This window comes from Wyeomyia smithii, chromosome 3 (genome assembly GCF_029784165.1).
Source record: "Wyeomyia smithii strain HCP4-BCI-WySm-NY-G18 chromosome 3, ASM2978416v1, whole genome shotgun sequence".
In the NCBI taxonomy this organism is placed as follows: domain Eukaryota; kingdom Metazoa; phylum Arthropoda; class Insecta; order Diptera; family Culicidae; genus Wyeomyia; species Wyeomyia smithii.
The window spans coordinates 82,001,598-82,026,440 of NC_073696.1; the positions used below are offsets into that span (position 1 = coordinate 82,001,598).

The following is a 24,843-nucleotide window of genomic DNA, read 5'->3' on the forward strand; positions in this document are numbered from 1 at the left end:
AAAAGTTATACGCTGTTGCATAGTGATGCTTCGTCTCCGGTTCTCCAAAGTGAAAAAAACGCTTCCTCACTCATAAGTTTTGTGTAGAACATAGGACAAATATGCTAGAAACGGCAGTATGGTGTTAAAAATGCTAAAAGTTTATATTTTGCTAAATATGTCCAATAGGTGCATCTACCAGATGGTCTCGAGGTACGATGCTGACTTAACAAGTCAGTCGTCGTAGGTTCGAGTCTCGGCTCGGTAGACTGATAGTGTCAGTAGGATCGTAGCGCCAGCACCCGAAACTTATTTTGTAGCTCAAGGACAATTTAGAATGCAGCTGCTTTCAAAACGCTCCTTGTGTCAGGTATGAGTGGACCTCTCCAAGATAGGCGATATCACATGATATCCACTGTAATGCAAACGGGTTATTAAGGTACGTTCTCTGATCAGGGATATCATGTCGGAAACTCCATGTAGCCATTCGACATTTTCTCTAAGTATTTTGAATCCATGCTTGCATTCTTCAACGATTCCAAAATTTTAGCGTTTCAAGTCGTCGTCTTCCCTAAACAGACGATAGACCGTTTTTTACACATTTCAACAATTACAGCTTATTAAGCCGACATCCGCCAAACAATAATCCAATAACATAAAAACCAACAAAATTATTTGCTGAATATTGAGAATTGCCAAATTCCGCGTTACGTAAAAAACAAATGTTTCCTCTGTGTAAATTTGAAACGACTGCGGGTGCACAAAATGGTTAGTTTCCTGTACCATATTTTGTGTAAGTGTGGAGTAACGTGTAGACACATGTCATTTTGACATTGAGTTGGAGTGTGTTAGTGTACATTCAGGTTTACTAACACTTAAGCTCAGATGACTCGTTTTTGTGATTCCTTCGCGACGAAAGGAAAGCAGCGAGTGGAACTGCGAATTGTACATTTTTTGGTGAATTTTCTTCTTTTTGTGGCGGTGTGCGTGTTTCTAAACAGCAAAATTAGTTTAAAACCTCGCTAAAAACTAATTGTTGAAAAGCGTTGCAAGAATTGCTCATTTGCGCTCCTAAAGGAGACAAAAATCCGAAGAGTTTATTCGGCAAACCGGACATTTTAGCCTATGTAAATCTTTGTTATCTTTCGGCACGTCGAAAAGGAAAGACCTTAGACTAATCGATTTTCTTAGCCGTATTTGTTCGTGTGAAGCTGTGTGTTGCGTAGTTTTCCTGCACAACCAAGTGCTTCGTATAGAAAAAAAGCTACAAAATTGGACCGGTTTTTCCGGATACAGAGAAAGACAGCCAGTAGGGCTTTGCCGTGAGCGCCAGAAAACTATGTTGCCCTTCAGTCCCCCAATTGTAAAACGCCTACTTGGCTGGAAGAAAGCCTCCGCCGATGATTCCGTCGAAGGCAAATGGTGCGAGAAAGCGGTGAAAAGCCTGGTGAAAAAGCTCAAAAAGTCCAGCTCTCTAGACGAACTGGAACGGGCCATTACGACTCAAAATTTCAACACCAAGTGTGTCACGATACCAAGGTAAGTCGCTATTCTAGATAGGTACATATTTTTAAAGGTGACAGCAGGACTTCACTATCTCGATATTTGAATTCATCAGTTGTAGCATCAATTTTATAATATTTTGATATGAAGAGCAAAAATATGATTTTTCAAAGATAGAACCACATTTTCCAATTTGTTTTGCCATACACGTAAAGTATCATACGACACTGTAAAGTTAAAGAGAACGAACATGTTCTAGGAACATCTACTATTGTATTGTCAACTTGAAAATATTAAACAATAGTATAAACGAAATGTTATCAAGCAGCGAAACAGGTACGACATAGTACCTATGTGAATCTTTGTTATCCCCAACGTTAAATCTCTCACCATTAAACGACTGAACCAGAGAGAGGGAGGCTAGCTCTACTCGGAACAGAATAATTTTGAGATTTATTTCTATTCGCTAGGCTATTAATTTGGGTGCTCTTTACTCGCTGTACCAGGTATCGATTTTCTGAGCAGTAAATCAATATCCAGGATTCGTTGCTCTCTGCACACAACACACAAGCGCAAGGTCAACAACATTTGTATGCATGATCAGGGACGGGAAACGGCAACAGGGAAGAGTTTGTTACGCAGTTATAATGCTTGGCATAGTATAACTGTCATCATTTTTTATCACGACATAGAGATAATCAATATGAGATGACTGACTGTATTGTTGTGTTATACGTTGACTTATGTTCAAATTTGATCGCTAGTCACGCTATTTTAAAAAACGCATAGAAAAACATGTGATATGCTCTGATAAGTGTTGGGAAATTATCAAGCCTTTTCGTCTAATTTCCGGAATCCTGTGTGTTTGTCTCGTTAACCATGATTGAAAATTTAACATAACTGTAAGTTAAACAAAATTCTATTCTATGAAGGTCAACTGAGCCGAGAGACATAAAGAGAGGTTCGGATTCATTCCAAAGTTTTTTTTACCTGTTAACCGCATTATTATTATTACTACCGGTTTTGTTTTGCGTGCGATTTTTTTTCTTTTTTGGTGAACCAAACAATATTTATCACCAATATCGAATACTTCTAATCATTTATGATATTCCTCTAAAAAAAGTATTTAAAAACAACAAACAAACTTTTGAATAATTTGCATATCATCTTTGATCGAATCAAAAATTAGTGTTGATTGTTGAAATCAACTTTTCAACAGTAGTGAAACATGTGTCAAGGCTTTAAACATTGTTTTGTTTGCTGGTCTGATTGCAATTAAGAACAACTTCTGGGAAAATAATAATGTAGTGGGTGTGGGCCTCGCGTTGCGAATTCGAGAATTGGTTCAAATTCTATTCACTCATTGCTCGTGGCTTCTGAATCTACCTATTCAACTACCAATTCTGAAAATCATAACTTGGAGAAGTAATCACAATTATGTCCGAGGAAAAACGCAAGTCGTTCTTTTTGTTACTATTTAAAATTAAAATTAAAAATAAAGTATAAATTTGGTTAAAACTCTAACGATTCTAACGGTATTTAGTCTATACAGTTTTTCTGGGAAACTGGTTTCGAGCATAACATGCATAACTCATTTCGGCTGCCTCACTCAACTCAATCGTACGCTGTTCTGCATTTTACCAACAGGTCTGCAAGTTGAATTTATGAAATTTATCATGAATCATGAAAAATTTCATGTATTATATAGTTAGTTATATTGCATGAGCTTGTTGGGAAGTTTTGTGCCTTGTTAGAAGTACATAGTCGAGACTGTTCAGTTTGTGAAGGACTCGAGATCATCCAATTTGTCTATAAGATCGGTCCGGGATATGAGTATGGGAAGCTCGTAGCTTCAAGGATACAGTAGTATTAGATCAGTTCGACTCGTTCACTTTAAAATTAAAAAAAGAAGCAATGAAACAAAAAATTAAGAGAAAAAAAAGTAAAAAAAATACAAGGCAGTACAATTATTAAAAAAATACACAAAACATGCAAGAAAAATTTATTCTTCATGTGTAGAGTAAATCATATAGAATAAGTAATGAAGGGTAAAAGTGAGTAAGATTACTAGTAAAAAAGCAAGATATTACCACTTGATTCGGCTAGTAGTATAATAATCAAGAGTCGGCACGAGTTTAATTCAAGGAAAGAGTGTGTAACGATTAGTTGTTATGCTTCTTTTCACTTTAGTTATGAGTGTCTCTTATATTTATTGTAAATATTATAAGTATCCCCTTTTGGTAGATAATGAATGATGGAAGCCTCTACTTAGTTAATTTTTTTTTTTGCATTGAAGTGATATTCGATTGGAAATCCTTCTCTCAGCTCACAACGAACAAATAAAACCTGTGCGTTTTTTTTTTCTATTCCGCCTTGATTCCACCATTACATTTTGAAGTTCTTTTTGCTATCCCAATGGAACGATATAAATACGTAGAGTGTCATCTTGGCAGGTTAAGCTTGAGGTGTATCTTGCGTGTTTGTGTTTCACATCTGCATCTCGACGATATAAACTAAGTTGAACGATGTGCGATACATAAAACATATAAAATATGAGAGCCATACGTCGTTATAATCATGATCGAGTAGAACGCAAGAATTTGCACAAAATATACGATACCTGGAAGCATGCGATAATAATACACTTTTTAAAATGTTGTATTTAATGAATATTCTATCTCGTTCTCTCTGACGGTGGAGAAAAACCGTAGGTGATGCATGCATTATGAGCACGCCTGCCTAGCAGTTCTGTGTGTATGTAAACGAACTCTCGCTTTTCGAAAAAGAGATATCTCATTGGACGGTAAAAACAGAATGCAAAAATGTTTATAGTTGAAAAACGAGCAGACTTTGAAATTGGCCACCCGATTGCAGTGTGCTTTATTATGCCTGTAGCCGTCCGAATATCATTTTGTACCACGAGAATTATGGAGAGTATAATCTATGAGACTCGATTACCTGTGTCCAATACATAAGCCCTGAATGATATTCAATGTTTTTGTATTGTGTATCAAAATAGCTATACTAAACTTGTTAAAAATTGAACTTATAGTGTATCACAAGGCCTCTGTAGCAGCGTCATGGTGGATCTAATTAGGATGAAAGGTTATTTATCATTATAATGTTTTTAATATGCAAACGGCAATTAAACGCAACTTATTCGCTCATGAATATTTAGTTAAAAATGACATTTTGATGTTTCGTTTTTCCTTTCAACTCAAGCGGGATATCATGTTTCATGCTTGAAGGTTTTTTTTTCGAGCAGCCTAATTGATACAACTCTTCTCTAGAATACAGCACATATCATGCACTCCGAGGACGCACGGCACGGTAATAGTTTACTTCAAAAATCATTGCTTAGCGTCAGCCGTATGCCACAGAGAGTTATTTTTTTTGCGAACTATTCGAATAATCGCATTCACCGTCCCCACCGAGATTCATCGTTTACGCCTGCCGTCATCCTGCAGGCAAACTGCGGCGCAGCCAAAAACCCCAATCCACCCCCTTTGGGCCCGGCGCTGCACATTATTTGGCTCTCTGGTGTGCGGCAACAACACTTTGCGTGGAGCGTATAGAAGTTGAACTTGCAACACATACACGGAATGCTATATCCTCCTCTCTGCCGGCTATTTACTCACAAATGACATGCGCTTGTGTTTTGCAGGGATAGGGGTGTACAGTTGATGAGTTCGAGCGATGAAGCATTTCTGATTGTGCTGTTAATGCAACTTTTCAGGTAGTTGATTTGAATGTATTTTTTTTATTTCGTAGAATATGACGGAAAAAAAATTAAATGAAACATGAATGCAACTTGAATGCTGATGGAAATGTCGTTCAGAAAATCAAAAAAACACTAAGTGTCACGTAAGGGACGCACAGTCGCACTTTCGCACAGTCTCATCGTTGAATGTCACTTTCGACATTTCAAACAAGCTTTTAAGCATTGAAAAGTCAAAATTTACAATACATCACATGATTGTTACCCAGCTTTCGATACAAATATGAGTTTATGACCAAAAATAAAGAACGACTAAGCAAGTAAACACTTAATTGCTTTTTGTGTGCAACTCAGCGTAAATGACACTGACGACCACGGAGATTGTTGAGTTGAGGTAAAAACTCTTCAGATACGAAACGATAAGTCGTATGCGAGAGTATATAGAGTGTTCCTCAGGAATCTTCTTAGAACTGAGCAATATGTCGAAGCATAACTTGCATGCCACTGTATTCCTGTGAATTTTTTGGACTTTGGAGAATCGGCTCCTGCCTGCCAAGGTTTAGCAGTAGCAGTGCAGTGCAGTGGATACAGCAGCAGTAGCAGTGCAACGGATATAGACCACAGCTGTGTTATGGCAACGGATTGCTGAGCGCGTCTCAGCATCGTCAGCAGGACCAGGTGATGCAGGACAGCGGATACCAATGGCAACGGAAGCGTCCACTACTGTGGCAACGGGGATAGCGCAGCGGTTGACGTTGGTCTCAGCATCAATATAAGCAGGGCCAGCTGATGCAGTGTGGCATTTTAGTGAAATGCTGTCTCTGAGCGATTGCAGGCACACCAGCAAATGCATCCATGAAAAGAACATTCTGGAAAGCTTTTGAGTGATTATCTTCCCTCAAGGAATACTTTATTCGCACTGCCAGTGATAACGCAAAGATGTGATCGGCATCTTATCAAACATTGAATTAAACAACAAATTGTCCTTTTCAGGATGAAATAAAAACCTAATTGAAGAGTTAATATTTTCTCTTAAATCAATTTACACTTTCAAGAAATTTGAAACAGGTATATATTTGGTTTCATCTCCGTGTCTCAGAACGTACTGAATTATCTTTTCCTTCAGTCATGAGCACAACATCCGAAAAGCTTTCATTATCAGCATTAAAATTAATTTTTCGCATAATTAAAATTCAAAAATTATCAAGTCCAAATCATGACAAGCAACTATTTTATTGAGAATGGTCAATCCTTGTTGAAGCGCGAAATTTGACTGATCTGATTAGTCGTTAATATGATTGCTTCCCAAGCACGGTCGACAGAATCATAGACCTTGGCATTTTAAATTTGCTATTTGTCTGTATAAGAGTAAGGATGGGAATTATCGACTGAAATGGCTATCCATAGTTATCGATGATTGCCTACTACTATCGATAGGTTTTTCATCCTTATATAAGAGCCTGTTTCAGTCGAAGCCGCTCATCAGGGACGAATGACCGTTTGGGTTAAAGTCCCTTCAAAAGAAATCAACAGCAACGAAGCCGCTCATAATAGTTCTAGACAGCGACAACAGCATTCTTTCCTTAGCAGCAGCAGTAGCTGTGCAGTGGATACCAGGCGGATAGCGGCCACAGCTGTGGCATAGCAATGGATACTGCACTAGTTGCAGCGAATCTCAGCATCGATAGCAGCTGGGCCAGTTGATGCAGGGACAGCGGATACCAATACCAGCGTGTAGCGGCCAAAACATTGGCATGGCTACGAATAGCGTGGCAGTTGCAACGGGTTTAGCATCGATAGCAGCTGATGCAGTGAAGCACTTTAGTGGAATGCAGTCTCTGTGCGATAGCGGGCACTAGTAAATGCATTCAATAAAAGTTGACTCATTTTGACAACACATGAGTCGTCTAGTTTTGAGTTTTAAATCAGCTTTTCACTGTTTATTTTATCACAAGGAATACTTTAATCGCACTGTCAGTGATAACGCCAAGATGTGATCGGTATCTTATCCGATATTGAATTGAACAACAAATTAAAAAATGACTGACACGCAAGCAGCCGGGTTTCTTTCTTGTAAAAGTATTCTACTTCATCTTTGCGGTCGTGGCTTTGCACACAACCCTCCTGTGATTTTTTGTTCAATTTTGACATCGTTGTCAGTCAGTTTATGACACATCTTCAGTTGATGGCCTTTCCCGACGATGCTAGCTTTTGGAGATGATTGCGATGAACTATATTGGTAAAAAGCTTTTTGCACTCAACGTACCACGCGAGAAAAACTAAGAAGACATTGTTGAGCCACCCATGTACCATGTTCTGAAAACCCTGAATCAGAGGTTAAAAACAACTCTCAAGCCAATCGATTCCACTCTTCCAATTATTTCTATGACTCTATCTTTCAGTACGTGTCTCGGGATTGAACTACCAGTATGGTCGTACCCGACCACTTGTTTCCATCTTGAGAAAATTTCTACAAGCATGTAAACTAATGCTTTACTGGCCAATGTGTTCGAAATCGGCAAAGTAGTAGTTCCGATCAGCTGTTTTCTGTTCAGACAAAATTCGCGTGCCTCCTCGCAATCCAGCTAATTTACATCGATGAAATTTTATATTGAAACATCGTGAAAATATCCTCCAAAACTCCTGCGATCAATGTTTTTCCGCAATTAGGATTATAGATATTTGACTAACTAACATAAATACCTGGATTGAAATTGAGATCTTCAAGTTGCCTTCTAAGTGTTTTCGTTGAGGGGAACGAATATTCTTTTTGTATTAGTTTTTTTGTAACCACCATGATAAGCGAAATGTGTTTGAAAACTCTCGACTATAGTTTTACTGCTTCATTGATATTCTCGTTTTACTTCTCCTGAGAGAAGCTTGAGCTGCTCGCTACGAAATAGTTTTTTTTTTCAGGTAGTTTTGACAATTTGCTCTTTAATCTCAAATATTTTAATTTTCAATAGCTCCGTGACCTATGAGTTTTTTGATGTAGTAATAAAATCATAAAAATGCGTAACGCACCTTTTTATGGCAGACACTTGTTTCCTCAAACGTAAAATACTTCTACACTCATCAACTTCTTCTTTTTCATGAGTCTGTTTATTGTTATTGTTATGCCGTTCGGAAAGTGAATCTACAACGAACAACTAAATAAACTACATAATAATAAAAAAAAATACCTACACTGCATATTCCACTATTGCGTTAGATTTTCAAATTTGGAATATCTTCTTCAGATTTCACGCATATTTTCAGCCACTGTCGATAAGCTTCTGCATCCTTGGGAAATCGATAATATCTAATGCCCAGACCGGAACCACAGTAGCTTTTGCAAACAAACGCTTGGCACTTCATTCGATTTTTTTTGCTTGTCTACTTTCACTTGTTCAATGATTGAGTCAAACTCAGCTGTTTAGCGACACGGCAAGCTGAACCCCTTAGGAATATTGTCACACACGCGTGCTGTCAAAATCAGCAAATCACGCTTGGAGCAAAAAACCTGGAGCAAACCGGGGAATTATCTTGGCCACTCTTCTCTTAGCTCCGGCCGCTCCCTTGACCTCGATCCTCGTTGACAGCATACATCCAACGCGTGCAGGGTCTGCTCAGCAGTCGTCTCTCCAGGCCTCTACTAACTCTACTAACAACAATATTTTTTATCGTTGCTCAACACTCATCCGCCATACGTGTTACGTATTCCTTTAAGTTTCACTTCTAGTTCCTATGTATCTTCTAGATTTCACCTTTAGTTGCATTAATGAACTGTAACGCAAAGCGCACGTGGACGTGATATATACTTGATTCGAACGCTGCTTTTGATCGTATAAATCACCGAATACTTTTGAACAAGATTTTACGAATGGTTGACTCACAACGCGGTGCTCATATTTACCAACACATCTGGTGTACCTCAAGGCAGCAATTCAGGACCACTACTGATTATTTTTTTATTTATTTGGAATTGGCTTTAGGCTTCTTCATGCTAACGATCGAAAAATATATTTGATGATTCGTTGCATTGAGGCTTGCCGACGTCTTTGCTTGCTTTGAAGGCGACAGACCGATTATCGATCCAATGCCGAATCCAGAATACGTCGCCATGTCCCTCGGTCTTGGGCTGCTATCCTCCAATCGCCCCTAACACCTATTTCGCGTGCATCCTCGTCGACAGCACACATCCAACGAGTGCGGGGTCTACCTCGAAGTCGACGACCTCTATCGAGATTCCTGCTAAATATAGCCTTCGCTTGACGCTCATCCGGCATTCTCGCTACATGCCCAGCCCACTGAAGCCTGCCGTGTTTTATCCGCTTGACTATATCCGCCGATTTGTATGCCTGGTACCCTTCATGGTTCATGCGTCTGCGCCAAACACCATTTTCTAGTTTGCCGCCAAGAATTGAACGCAAAATCCTACGCTCGAAAACACCAAGAGCTCGCCGATCAGCCTCTTTCAGCGTCCATGATTCATGGCCGTAGAGAGCCACCGGAAGAATCAGTGTTTTATAGAGTGCAAGTTTAGTACGGATTTGCAGACTGCGGGACCTTAGCTGGTTAAGTAGTCCGTAAAAGGCCCTGTTTGCGGCTGCTATCCGCCTCTTTATCTCACGGCTAACCTCGTTGTCACATGTCACTAATGTTCCCAGGTAAATAAATTCGTCGACTACTTCAAATGTTTCCCCATCTAGCACCACCGCAGCACCAACCTCCGACGGACTACCACGCACTCTACCAGCCACCATGTATTTCGTTTTAGCAGAGTTTATGACGAGCCCTAATCTCGCAGCTTCCCTCCTGAGAGGTCCGAAGGCCTCTTCCACAGCTCTACGGTTGATACCAATGATGTCGGTATCGTCCGCAAAACCGAGAAGCATGTGCGACTTCGTAATGATGGTGCCGCTTCTCTGCACACCAGCCCTCCGTATAGCACCTTCCAATGCGATGTTGAACAGCCGACGTCTATAGGATATGTTAAATTCGTGTGTGTATTGATGTAAAATAAATTATCTGACAATCAGCATTGATAATGAGACGTAATGACTTTCCATCGTAAAAATCGCCTATAATATTTAATTACCAACCAAATAGATGATCAAGTATTGGAAAGAGTTGAACACGTAAATGGTGTTGGCGATCCAAAACTGACTTTCAATCGTCACCGCTCGATAATTATCTCAAAAGCTACCCGCCAGCTTGGATTTATTTCGAAAATCAGACGTGATTTCAAAAACCTGTACTACCTCAAATTATCGTATTGCGCTCTTCCGTCCTATCCTCAAAAACTCAAACCTTGTTTGGATGCCATACCAGCTTTACTGGAATCTACGGTTAGAACATATGCAACGAAGATTCATTTCGTTTCAAATTTGATATAGATGCACATAGTTATTAGAAATAGAGAAAAAATGATAATGCCATTTTTGTTTGATCGAATTTGTTGACCCCTTGGTCACCAAGGGGCGAAACAGTTTTCAGAAAAGTTGAAATTTTAGCAATTCTTGATGTATTATTTGAGCTATATCTCTAGAATTCGTAATGTAAAGTACTACAAGTAGCACTTTTCTGTAAAGAGGAATGATAGGTCTTTCATTTGAAGTGATCAGAATTTAGCACGCCATTTTGAATTTGGCCGCCATCTTGGATTATATCAGAAAAATGCAATTTTGACCGTGTTCGCAACTACCGATTTTCGATCTGAGACCAGCATTGGAAAGCTGAAAAAAAATGCTATAAGATGCAAGAAAACAATTTGGTGAGCATCAGTGTTAACCCATCAATTGGAGCTATTTTCCAAGCTGAGTTTCAAAATATTCATCGTACATCGCGCGATCAACGTAGTAACCTGTCTACTGAGACCAAGTGGATGCACATGTTATGTCCATATATGTCCATATATCATAATCGATTGATGCTACAACTAGTACGCCACTACTGTTTTTTTAAGTTTAGTGAGAATAATGAGTACAACACTAGCATGTGTGATACTAACAAAGCGATAGGTTTTTTTTAATACTGAGCAGTTCCACAAAAAAATTTCCCAGTTTTAATATTCCTTTTAAATTGTCATTTTTAATTTCGCTGAAACTTTGCATAGACGTTTCTATAGGCAAAAAATGTCTTTTTATGCTATGGGTTAAATTTTTTGGAGCACGACTCATTTTTGAGAAGCTACTGAATTTGCTATTTTGAGAAGGTATTTATGATCGTAGTAATAATCGTTAAAAATCTGTCCACGTGGTATGTGGATGGCCCCATAACTTCTCAAAAATGAGTCGTGTTGCAAAATATCAAACCGTTAGCACAGAATGGCATCTTTTGCCTATAAAAACGTCTATGCAGAGTTTCAGCCAAATTAGAAATGACAATTTAAACAAAATATTAAACCTGCGACATTTTTTGTGGAACTATTTAGTATTGAAAAACCTATCGCTTTGTTAGTATCACACATGCACGCAGAGAAAATAACTATTGAGTTCCATAAGAACCTCTTATGATTTTGCGCCACAAAAATTCCTTATAAAAGTCATAAGTTTGGCTTATGAATTGGAGGGGAAATATTGTTCTCGACTGCTAACGATTTTCATAAGTCATACTTATAAAATTTATTGGTCGTAGCTATGATTTTGATATGTCTGTTCTTATAACATGCATAATGTTATAAGAACAGACATATCAAAATCATAGCTTTTCAATATGAATTTCATGAACAGATTGATATGAATATCATTAGTTTAATGTTATAAAGCTTATAATTGCTGCTATGAAATTCATAATACTAGGGTATGCTAACATGTTTTGTTAAAAAAACTTTTTTACACTAGTTCATACTTATTCTTCACTCGCAAATATTACAAATATATAGTTAAGAGTACAAGTAAATGAAGATTTAAATTCGGGAAACAAGTTCGCCTTTGATTCCTCTTGCCGAATGTCGTCAGCGTTGTCCTTTTTAACGATCACAGGATTTAATAGTTTCTAGAATAAACATAAATGACATTATGTAATGGTATACCTATAGGATTTGAAAAGAGGTACTTGCAGTTTTTTGCTCCAATTTACACCAGCTGTGCAAATTTCAGCTTAGCTTTATCCAAATACTTCTAACACTTATCTAACGGTGCACAAATCAACAATTTTGGCCTGCCATTTTGCAGATTTTATAAGATATGACTATGGAAATTTCACAATTTCGCCGGTAATGAAAATCAGAAGTTACGCGTATGGGATGCACATAACGTTTATATGAAAGTCCTTAAGTATACTTATGAAATTTATAAGCTTGATATGCAATGCAAAAGTGTCTAATAAAATCAAAATTATGCATGTTCATAAGTTATAACTTATGAAATTCTTAAGTGCTTCTCTCTCAGTGTGCTAGTGTTGTACTCATTATTCTCACTTAACTTAAAAAAACAGTAGTGGCGTACTAGTTGTAGCATCAATCGATTATGATATATGGACATAACATGTGCATCCACTTGGTCTCAGTAGACAGGTTACTACGTTGATCGCGCGATGTACGATGAATATTTTGAAACTCACTACTGAAAAATCTATTCACATCGTACGAACTTTGGTCGCGATGAACCCGTTGCTTCATGCTTTGATATGAATATATTTAGTAGTGTTGAAGCATATTTTTTATCTGGTAAACCTTCGCATAAATTAAAGAAAAAGCCCTCCCCGATTTCTCTCATGTTTTCCTCGACGACTCTCCTACCTTACCCACCATTCAAAACCACTTCAAAGTGTTGTTTCTAACGTCTGGCCACCTGTGGTTTATCGGTTATCAGGTTCACCTTCATATCATTACATATGACAGGAACCGGTACTGGTTCTTACAGCGGTGAAGTCGGCAGCTCCAGATATTTGGCATAAAAAATAGAAATTTCTCATAGGTAGAAGTGAAGAACTTTTTTTCAAGGGTCTATTTTCATCGGCACTCTAAGCCCTATGTGTTGAATATTTTTAATTAGATTCCCACGTTATTGATGTCTGCGTTAGAGAAGTTAGGCAATCATATTGAAATTTTTCAGGGAAATTAACCTTCAAGCTTATAGCGTAGCACAACGTTTAGCATTTTGTCTTGCCGATGACATATGCACCAGCTTTAAGTTACATGTTATTTCAAAATTCACTGCAGAGTAAACAACTGAGCATCCCTAGCAGCATGGTGTGCATTCAGCGGAGCAAACACCCATACTAGTCGAATTTTGTTGTGCAAATTTCAGAACCATTCACGTTCATATAGAAGTCGTCTACCCGCGTGCCCAGACACAACAGCAGACGGCGGGGGTATAGAGAGTGAATTTAGTCATCCGGTCGGTCGATCCGTCCGTCTATCCCAGTTCGTGCCGCCCAACGGAATCGTTGTGTCGTCGTCGCCGTAGTCGTGGATGCACAGCGCGAAGCCGTCAGGCTTATTTTCGGTGTACATAAAACCTTACGCTCAGCTATTCCAGCGTGGGCTTTGGAGCGCCTCAGGATGTCGGCTCGCGCGTATCGGATTTATTATTTGCAGCAATGTTGTACGCGTAAATAGGCCTCCTAGTTTTATTGCGACAGCTAGAGCCTGATCTTCCTTTGAAAGGATGGACTTTCACTTCGGTAGACTTGGGGCTGCTGAATGTTAGAAAAAAAAATCTACGATGTGTGCTGTATCATCATCGTTCGCTCCTTGGATCTATATTAATGTGTTGTGTTGGTTGGGGCGGAAAAAAACAAGAGCCTTTACTAAAATGGCGTGTGGTGTATAGAAGTGAAATTTGATGTATACACAAGTGATTTAGTGTAGAAAAATGTGTGCAAGCCGTTGAAGGAGCCGAGCAAATCATGTGCGGTTTGTGAGTAAGAACATGTTATGTTGGATTAGAGATTTCGTCATTTATCCAAGAACAGTGAACGCAACCCAAAGATTGACGAAGAGTGTGTGTACATCGTAGTCTAGACTGTCCTCGACATTGGCAGCCAAAACAAATATTGATTAACCACAGCAGCACCCGCGGAATAGAAAACAAGTAACGTAATACCTCCCTCGATTAATTACAGCAGAGGTGTGCAATAAGCGATAGGGGAACCGTTCGGGCTTTTATCGAAAAAGTGTTAGCTTAGTATCTGTATCTGCAAGGAGCAAGCATCATTACTTTCAGACTAGAATCGGTTATAATAATGTAAGTTATCAATCCGGGCTGTTTTAATTTAGACTTGTATTGTTGGATTGTGTTGGTTTGATTGCTCTATTTCTATGTTGATATTGATTCTCGCTACCAGCTTTATCCTTACTCGGCATCATTCGCCGGTTTTTCAGATTTGTATAACAGCAATAGTTAATAACATACCTCGGGTTGTGGAAGCGGAAATGCGGAAAAGGAACGAAGGGACAAGATAGAGACGGAAGCGGGGTCGGTGAATGAACTTTTCCTGGTTTGTCCCTGTTCGCTTTAGCGGGTTCTCCATCAATTTTTTAAGTACAATATACTACTATTCAGAGATTTCTTAACATTGGTCAAAAGTTTGTGTTAAACAGAACTATAGTTTTGATACATGATGTCATACATACCGAGAAAAGAAAAAAAAACTTTCGGGAAACCAAAAGATAATTATGCGTTGTCATCCATTTCTTTGGAACGCAATGGATGGATGCATATAATTATTACTTTTTTTATTCAATTATTCCTTTTTTAACCGATTTTCGAGAAAAATCTGTCTTTATATATGTTTAGATAATATCAGTCCTATTGATTTTTTTATTCTTATGAAAACGCACTAAAAATAAAAAACTTTCTCGAAAATGTTCTGACACGTTATGCGTATTACTTCTATAGAGTCAGCCCATTTTTTTTTATTATTATTATGGTTTATTTTGCAACTTAAGGCTTTGCCTTTTTTATATGTTACAATGTTAATAGGTGGTAGATCTAATGTTATTTTGCGTTTCGTGTTCGCTTCAATACATATTGACTATTTTCTTACTTTAATTATCTCGAAAAGTACTCAAAACAATCTCTCCTAAAAGCTGATTCCGATCTCTCTAATGTTAAAAAGTTTGGTAGTGAATTCCAAATTGCAACGCCTCTAACGAAAAATGAGTTACCGTATTTTGTTGACCTATATCGTGGTATAACAAATTTGCGACAACGAATACTTCTAACAGATCTCAATTTGCTGAACAAATAATGTGGCTCGCGGTAATTTATTAGTTTAAACATCAGTAAACAACATCGAAGCTTCCCAAAGTTTTGAAACGGGCATCCAATCAACTTTGATTGCAGGTGTGAAACATGTGAAAACCTATCAAGCTTAAATACAAACCGAACACATGCGTTCAAAGCAACTTTCAATTTGTTCAGTAAAGCAGCAGATGCCTGCATCAACAAAAAATCGCACGACATAAAATGAGGAAGAATAAGTGCTTTAAATAATTTAATTTTGGTGTCAGCGCTCAAGAAACACGCACTAAGCTGGAGTGACCGCAGTTTGCCATAGATTTTTCCGCACTGTTCGTTGATAAATCCATCCCATTCTAGATTATCTTGAATTCTGTATCCCAAACTAGTGACAGAACTAACAAATGGCAACAACGAACCATTCAACTTCAAACACGGTTTATCTAAATTAAGTCTGTTATCACCTATAAGAATTGCATATGATTTTTTAACGTTTAGGGACAATCTGTTATTCAAAGACCATTTGGATATATGCGCCAAATCCTCGTTCACTTGTGAAGCAGTTAAGTTAACGTTTTTATTATCACAGATATAGTATAACTGTACATCATCCGCGTATAGATGAATCTTGCAATGCTTAAGAATGTTTGGAAGATCATTGATGTATAAGGAGAACAAAACTGGACCTAGAACTGACCCTTGAGGTACTCCCGATCTAATTGGAGCATAGTTGGAAAATTTGCCATTATTCCAAACTGTTTGATACCGGTCATTCAAATAGGAACCAATCATTTCAACAGCATTACACGAAAATTTGAAATTGTTTGTTAACTTTCTGCATAAAATACTGTGCGATATGGTGTCAAATGCTTTAGAGAAGTCCAGCAACACCAAAACCACAAGCTTACCCTTATCCAATATAAACCCCATATCATCAAATATTTTTAGCATTGCTGTTTTTGTACTATGTTTTGGTCGATATCCTGATTGATAGTCGTTCAATAGTTTATTCTCGTATGTATACGAACAAATTTGTTTTTTCAAAATACGCTCAAACGCTTTAGAAAGTACACTCAGAATACTGATGGGGCGAAGGTTTTCAATGGAATTAGCAGTGCTTTTTTTTTTAATTGGTATGATCTTAGAATATTTCCACATGTACGGAAATTTACGAGTAGCGATGATTGTATTGAAGAGAAAAGTAACTTGGGTTACAACCATTGGCAATATTATTTTCAAGAACCGAGGGCAGATTTCATCGATACCCGTAGCATTGGATGAAATATCATATAGAGCATTAACAACTTCAGCTTCACAAACCTCATTGAAGTCGAAAGAATTTTCAGACGAATTACCTAAAAACGGATCATGCTGGTCACCGTCTAGATAGTTGCTGGCAAAATATTCGTTGATCTCATTGGCACTGAAACTGTTCACTGTTGTGGCGGATGGTTTACCTATTCCCATGTTACTTAATCGTTTCCACAAAAGTTTGGCAGGTAACGCAGGGTTAAGTTGATTATAGTAAAATTGTTGTTTGGTTTTATGTATCAGATTAGTTACTTTATTCCGAAGCCTTTTGTATAACCTAAAATGATTGGGGTCATGTGAAGCTTTCCATTGCTTGTAGGCCAAGTCTCGATCAACAATGGCTCTGCCAATATCTCTACTAAACCACGGATTCTCGCTCGATCTCGAAGTTCTGAAAGATTTCATTGGTACATATTGATCATGCAAATTTTTAATAGTGGAATTAAAAAATTCGGTCAGAACATCAGAATCTGTTGATGAGAAAAAATACTGCCAGTCGCAAGCAGTGAGCGCAGCACTAAGGCCTCTAACATCAATGCAGTTGTAATCTCGATAATTGACGACACTACTTACGCTAGCTAAATTGTAATCCAGTGACGCAAAAACCAGATCATGATTAGATAAAGTAGGAATTTCAATTTGGTTGAACCGTAGAACGTGGGAAATACTATTTGTTAAAATAAGATCAAGTTGAGACGCACCATATTTATGAAAATATGTGGGTTCATTTCCCAAACTATGCATTTGGTAACTGGTTAAAACATCTTCAAACCGTCTTGTAGAAGGCAAATTTGAGTTTAACAAGTTTGTATTAAAGTCACCTAGAAAGAAAATATGATTATATTGTGGCCCGTATTGCTGTAAAAGCATATCTAGAGTGATTGAAGCATCAGCTCCAGGGGGATTATAAAAAGCAGCTATTAACAATTTTGCTCCATCAATTGATACCTCAATAATTAAAAATTCAGTTTTTCCATTAGTATCATTCTCAGACTTACCAACAACACGATAGTCCAAACCTTTTTTTAAGTAAATAATAATTCCTCCACCAACTTTCATGGTTCTATCATTTCTAATAAGATTGTACCCATTTATTATTATAGCACTGCTGTCAATTCGTTCATTCAACCATGTCTCGCCAATACATGCAATATCAACCTTAGAAATATTGAAAACCTGTTTCAACTCATGAAGCTTGCTTAATTTCCGAGCACAGATACTCTGACTATTTGCAAAGCATATTGAGAGCTTACCATGATAAAAAGCTGATTTCATTACAGTTCCAGGTATACACCATTCTGTTGAGGCGTTACCATTGTTCAAGTTAGCCATATCCTTTATGGAAAAAATCAGCATTAGGGAGTAGATGAATTTTGAGCACTCTTAATACTACCATAATTAACTTTTTTGATTTAGTATTCATAACAATCTTCAAATAACAGCAATACAAATACATAAAAAAGCAAGAACTTGAAAGTAATTCTAAAAAAGTAACAGCATTGTTGGTTATGATATCGTAAAAGAGAACACAAATTAGTAGCAGCGGCATCTAATCCGGAAGCATTCCGTAGCTCATCTTGACGAAAAATCCCGTAGTTCATCTGATGCAAAATCCGTTGTGTTTGTAAGACTTTCAGGAAGAAAACAAAGGATAGCTGGGATTGGAATGATGGGATATTAGAGAAAAGTTCAGGGAAAGGTCAACTTTTCCGAATCAGCAACTCCAAATCGTTGATTGTTGAAACTGGTACTTCCTTATCATCAGAAAAACGTTTGACGAATACAACACCATTCTTAGATATCACACTGCGTAGTTTTCCTTCCTTTTTCATTTTTAACGACGTCGATCGGATCTCCCTTGCGGAAGGCCCCAAGTTCTCATTAACGTATATGCGTTTGTCAACGGTGAAACCAATCGTCTTGAGTGATAAAGTACGAGTCCGCATGTATCGAGAGAAAAACTCGTTTCTATGTACTGTGAAGGCAAACTGTATCAGAATAACCGCGCCGTTTCCGTTTTCAAGCCTTTTAGAAGATAATCGCCGAATATCCACAAGTGGTAAATTGTTATCCTTGTACCCTAGAGCTTTACACCACGCATTAAAATAATCGTAGAGGTTTTCCCCATCAGAAAAGGGAACTCCACTGATGATCAAATCATTTATCCTACTGACAGATTCCAATGCTTGCATCGCGTCAACTTTGTATTTCTCCACTGTTGCAGATAGATCAGTAAGAGATCCGTTGCATTCATCTCTCAATTTCTGGATATCTGCAGAAAGCTCCGATTTCATACTCTCCATTTGCGAGGTTAATTTGTCTAATTTATCTCCTAGTTTTTTGTTGTCATCTTTGGCACTTCGTTGATTCGTTGCCAGCTGAGAAGTCATTAGGCTAGCGAGCTCAGCAACACTCATTTCTTTGCCAAACTGTTGAGCTCCATTACGAATTGAGTTACTACGCAGCCGTTTGCTGCCAACTTCTTCGTCTGACATTCTAGATAGTGTGGTAGCGGATTGAGTGTCCTAACTGCTCGAAGACAGAATCTTTTGTTTTGAGTGTCCGACTATTAGCAATCCTTTTGATAATTTTCACTTCCAATTTTCTAGCGTTACAATACAATTTCACAGGCAATGGGCAATGACACTATTAGACAAACCTTTTAAACTAAAGCTGTCACAAGTTTGGCGGATTCTTTTGTTGGAAAAACACGGTTTTTACGTATTTGTTACTGCGCGAACGAACTTACGTGCACATTCTACCACAGTCAGGGTTGAACATTGACTCGAGAATCTCACAAAATAATGGATTTTGTCGAAAATATGGCCATGAAGCTTTTTATTCATTTTCACTGTTGAGTAGTGAAGTAATAATGATAACTAACGTACCGCAAAATTGTTCCACAGTTTATCTAACTAATGACATATAGATGATTGCAACCCATCATGTGATTGACCAGTTGTTACCGTTTGAAATCTGTTGTCACATTCTTGGAGGTTTTATTTGGGCCTGCAAAAAATGTACCCCAGTCAAGTAAACAAAGATGTAGTCCTACGTTTTTTTTTGAAAATTTGACCGTATTATATGAGAAACTACTCCCTAGTTTTGATTGCATACTTTTTAGAAAAATGCAGCCTCCCGAGGAAATATAAGACAATCTCGAGTTATAACGTTTTTACGAAAATAATTAAAAATTACTTAATTAATTTTTCTTACAATTTATAGGCATGAGACGTCCGAAAGATGATTTTTAAAGAAAATAAACCAAGAAATCTAGAAAAATATTATTTAGACCGGAAGTGTAGCCAGATAGATATTTTTTCTATTTCAAAACTAAACTTGCCCGGTGCTTACACTAGTGTACATCGGTCAAAAAGTTGAAACTTTTACCGCTTTGAGGCACGGATCGAATTATGATTCTTTTCATTACTAAGAAATAAATCCAATATTTATCTATACATTACAAATCAATAAATTTTTATGACTTTTCCCATCCTTGTGGAATCATTTCACCGTTCAAAATGGTCGTGGAATAAACATAACCGACCAAAAATGGTAAAAAGCAGGGTGGCCAGCGATCCGGGAAAACCTGGAAAACCGGGAAAAAGCCGGGAATTCGAAAATGAAACGGGAAAACCGGGAATTTCAATACTTAACCGGGAAATTTGTCATGTTTATTTTGAACATTTTTTTTTTCATTCACTACATGCTTGGAATCTGTTGTTCTAGTTCAATACGCTATACATTTTCTGCCATCTCACAAACACTGGAAGACTCAAGGAACCATTTAGTTGGTCTCGGGGTAAGATGCTGGAGTAACAATAGGACCCTAGCGCTAGCCCGCAATTGTTCTGTACACTAACAGTTGGCTGCGATTGTTTTTCTCTAATTTGTTTTCCTTCTCATTCGCACTGATTAGGGCTTTAACAACAAGTGGCGATCAAACATCGAAACAACCACCACTTTTCAGGATCAACGTCTAATGTCATTTATGTCTCAGTTTGTTTCAAAGTTATGTATCGAATTATTCATAATTGATGTAAAAATATTCTTTAAGAAGAAACAAGATTTGAATCTTAGGTTACAAATCGCCAACAAAAACCTACAAAGCCCAGGGAAGGTAAAAACTTCAAATTACTAAAAAATATTTTGAAGGCCAGAGAAGTCAAGAATGATTCCAATAAGGTTTTATATGTTAACTTGAAATAGGCAAAAACTAAACTATGATAAAAAAATATATTACACCTGAAACAAGTAACGCATCCACCAACCACGCAGGATCTGGGTTCGAATCCCAACGCCATAGGTGTCGATGGTTGTGTGGTGACGTTATCCACTCACAATCAACAAAATCATCTAGATTCAATCCTCCGGAGATTTTCTGAGGCGAAAAATCTCTGGGCTCTTCTATCGCATGGGAAAGTAAAGCTGTTGGTGCCGGTCCGTTAATCAACGGGTCGTTAGTTGAGATTCTAGTTGGAGTCGCCTTTCCGGGGTTCGGGGATTTACACAATAGAGGTGGAAATAGACCGACGGAAAATAAGCAAAAATAAAAAAAATCGTTACCTAACCCATTCCTGGCCTGACATTCAAACTTTGATTCGAGTTCAACAATTATACTTGAAAATTTGCACGACGATACTATTCAGCATCGTTAGAGAATAGATTGATGTTTAATATGCAATACAGTTTGTGTTAATTATGCATATAGTTGATTAGAAATAAGAGTTTAAAGTTCATTGTTTGAGGTGAAAACTGATTTTTAACAATTTTCACTGTTCAAAAACTTCAAACAGGATAGAAACGTTTGAATCTTTGAAAATATATATATTAGATCCATGGCCTGCGTCACCGAGCTAAAATCTACTGATGATTCTTGATCTACTAACACATTGCAATCTTCTTTTACAGAGCCCGTCCAGCCAGTGGCGAAAATGGAGTTGCGCTGAGAAAAGGTCTTCCGCACGTTATCTACTGCAGACTTTGGCGTTGGCCTGATCTTCAGGTACCGTTCGCCGCTGAATTAGTATCTTTCCAATTTTTCAATACTATTTTGCTCATCTTCCACAGAGTCAAGCTGAATTGAAGGCCCTGGATATCTGTGAATACGCGTACCATCTCAAGAAAGACGAGGTGTGCATCAATCCTTACCACTACACTAGAACAGATCCCCAGCAGCCATTGACGATTTTAGTACCGAAAAGCCTCTCCACATCTCAGGCAGGTGAAGGTTCCGTTACCTACACTTTGGATGATTTAAGCAACACTGTACCAGTCAATATTCAGTACAATAACGCATTGAAGTAAGTTCCTCCTGGGTTCTAGCGTGAAACCTGAGTAACTCGAATTTTTGTTTGTTTGCTTCAGTGAAAACTATGTAACCAGTCCACAACCAGTACAACAGCAAACACAACAAGCTGCCCCGTCATACATGGAGGTCACACTGAGTCAGCAGATCCCGACGAACACCAGGATTATGGACTCGGTGAATGTCGGTGTGAGCACAATCCCAAACACCGAGACGCCCCCGCCTGGATACATGTCAGAAGACGGTGATCCTCTCGATCAGAATGATAATATGAGTGAGTGTATTGTTGGTATCCCACTGTATATTTTATTTCTGCAAAGCAGCTAAGATATACATTCTCTCAAAGATTTCGTTTATTCGGACCGTTGCGATGTTAGCGAAGTTTTTGAAAATTTTACCTAGGTGTCTCATCGAGGTAAGAGTGGAAAATCATCGGTGATAGTATGCTCAAGGAAAGTTTTAGGTTCCAATTTTGAGAAGGCAATAGGCCGTCAAATAATTTGCCTTTACCAAATTAGGCAAATTGGAGTTCATTAACATCTAGTAATCTTTTCTGTGTTAGATAATTAATCCTACTGCTATTTTCTTACTAGCGGATATGTCCCGTCTGTCGCCTGCAATGGATGCACAACCGGTGATGTATCACGAGCCTGCGTTCTGGTGTTCGATCAGCTATTACGAGCTGAATCTACGCGTTGGTGAAACCTTCCACGCTTCCCAACCATCGATTACGGTGGACGGTTTCACAGATCCATCAAACTCCGAAAGGTACAAACTGATTGTTATCGTAGTGACGAAAGACTAATCCAATTTGTGCTTATGCTTCAGGTTTTGTCTGGGTCTCCTGTCCAACGTCAATCGCAATGAGGTGGTTGAACAAACCCGTCGCCACATTGGCAAAGGCGTCCGGTTGTACTACATAGGAGGCGAGGTCTTTGCCGAATGTCTTAGTGACTCCAGCATTTTTGTACAAAGTCCTAACTGTAATCAGCGATACGGGTGGCATCCGGCCACCGTGTGTAAGATACCACCCGGTAAGTGGTAATGTTACCAAATCATTGGTTTTTGTTATTAAGATGAATCTCTTTTTAGGGTGTAATTTGAAAATATTCAACAATCAGGAATTCGCAGCTTTATTATCGCAGTCCGTTTCACAGGGATTCGAAGCGGTCTACCAGCTAACTAGAATGTGTACGATTAGAATGTCCTTTGTTAAAGGATGGGGCGCAGAGTACAGGTAACTCGTCAACCGCATGTCTATTTCAGTCAACAAATAATCAAGTCTTTCTATTTTTGTAGACGACAAACCGTTACCTCAACACCATGCTGGATTGAATTGCATTTAAACGGTCCATTGCAGTGGTTAGACAGGGTTCTCACCCAGATGGGCTCACCACGATTGCCATGTAGTTCTATGTCATAAAATGTCAGAGTAAACTAAATTAATACTAAAGAAGAAGTGCGCAAATAGAAGACACTAAAAGTTTGCGATAGCTGCTATCGATGTGAAGTTGTAAAACAGTAAGAAAAAAAAACGAGATATCAGACATATTATGAATCCCTACTACAAATTGAGGTATGCTGAAAAACAAACCCGAGTGGGATACTGTAATTAAAACGATCGATACCAGTTTTGACTAGTTTAGTTCTAAGATTGAACTGCTTTTTGCATAATTATCAATTATTTTAAAGTTCGTTGAAATAATTCACGTTTCCCAAGTAGCGACGTTATACCTAACATTTGGCCGGAAACAAATCATTACCTTATAGCGCTTCGCTCAGATAGAGTGTGAAACAAGTGACTAAATATTATGAAACCTATTTTTTTGTTAGCAGTTCCCTTGTTTTACTACGATTGTTTCTGTAGAAGTAAGTGTATACATTATAGCGTTTGTGTTTTTCTAATACAAATGAGAGCAACCTTTTAGACGTACTTGCTTAAAGCAGCATTAATCTATTGATTGCATTAATGCATACACGAAACCTTCACTTTGTTGTAAACATATTTTATATGTAACTGTTGAAAATCAAATAAAAAGCGAAATTCAAAATTTCCACTTCCAACGCAGCTAAGCTCTGTTTATGTACGACGACGGTAAGATAAATGAGAAAAGAATACTGATTAAATTGGGTAGAAGATTGGTAATCATAAAATTTACGAAGGGACAATTAAAGAGCAGTACACTATTTTCTGAAAAGATTTAATGAACCATTTTGAAGTGATACGATTATAGATTTACGAAAGGTGAAAGTGAAAACGCGATATGCGGCACATATATGATGTTTGTGTTTTTATCCAATATCTGTTTGTTTTCCTTTTCGTATGAAAAGTCAAATAATTGCGAAACCAGCAAGACAAAAATAGTGGTTAGTTGCTTGAATACACAATAAAAATCAAAACAATGTTTGTTCGATGATTTCGAATTCCACATTCATACTCGCTCTTGTTCTTTTTTACTGTTGTATCCGACATTCTAGCTTGGTGCGTTTGACGCCTCTCTCCCTTTTTTATTCACAATTTTGATTATAGTTGATCGTTTACTGACGTTCATCGTTACTGTAAATGTCATGTTTCTTAAGCCTGTAGTACACTCTTTGTCTAATGGTCAAATATTTGACCTTCTGACATAATGGTCAAATTTATTTGACATCATGGTTGTTGTTTGCCCGTGTTTGCCCCATGTTAAAATTGGAGAGTGACAAACAATTGTTTTTGACCAAATTTTTATCTGTCAAAAAGTGACAAATATTTGACGCTTGGTCAAAGAGTGTAATACAGGCCTTAAACGGAGAGTTTCTATTGAAGATACTTAGATGGAGAGATGACCTAAAAAAACGCAGGGTTTTTGCTTTAC

The 24,843-nt window shown here is 37.9% G+C and overlaps 1 protein-coding gene across 1 annotated transcript; it reads left to right on the forward strand.

Moving 5' to 3' along the window:
• Window positions 1–863: 863 nt before the first annotated feature.
• LOC129731923 (mothers against decapentaplegic homolog 3) lies at window positions 864–24,425 on the forward strand. Its single transcript, XM_055692310.1, has 8 exons — window positions 864–1,518; window positions 21,592–21,685; window positions 21,751–21,983; window positions 22,048–22,262; window positions 22,582–22,756; window positions 22,817–23,022; window positions 23,081–23,225; window positions 23,288–24,425. Exons 1-8 carry the CDS (start codon window positions 1,319–1,321, stop codon window positions 23,409–23,411), a joined length of 1,392 nt encoding a protein of 463 aa, XP_055548285.1. The 5' UTR covers window positions 864–1,318; the 3' UTR covers window positions 23,412–24,425.
• Window positions 24,426–24,843: the final 418 nt, after the last annotated feature.

Bases quoted from the DNA above. Each gene is read 5' to 3' on its own strand.
- LOC129731923 (XM_055692310.1), top strand. From the start codon at position 1,319: ATGTTGCCCTTCAGTCCCCCAATTGTAAAACGCCTACTTGGCTGGAAG. The intron at 21,984-22,047 runs GTAAGTTCCTCC...TGTTTGCTTCAG, and splicing joins CAGTACAATAACGCATTGAA to TGAAAACTATGTAACCAGTC. The intron at 22,757-22,816 runs GTACAAACTGAT...CTTATGCTTCAG, and splicing joins GATCCATCAAACTCCGAAAG to GTTTTGTCTGGGTCTCCTGT.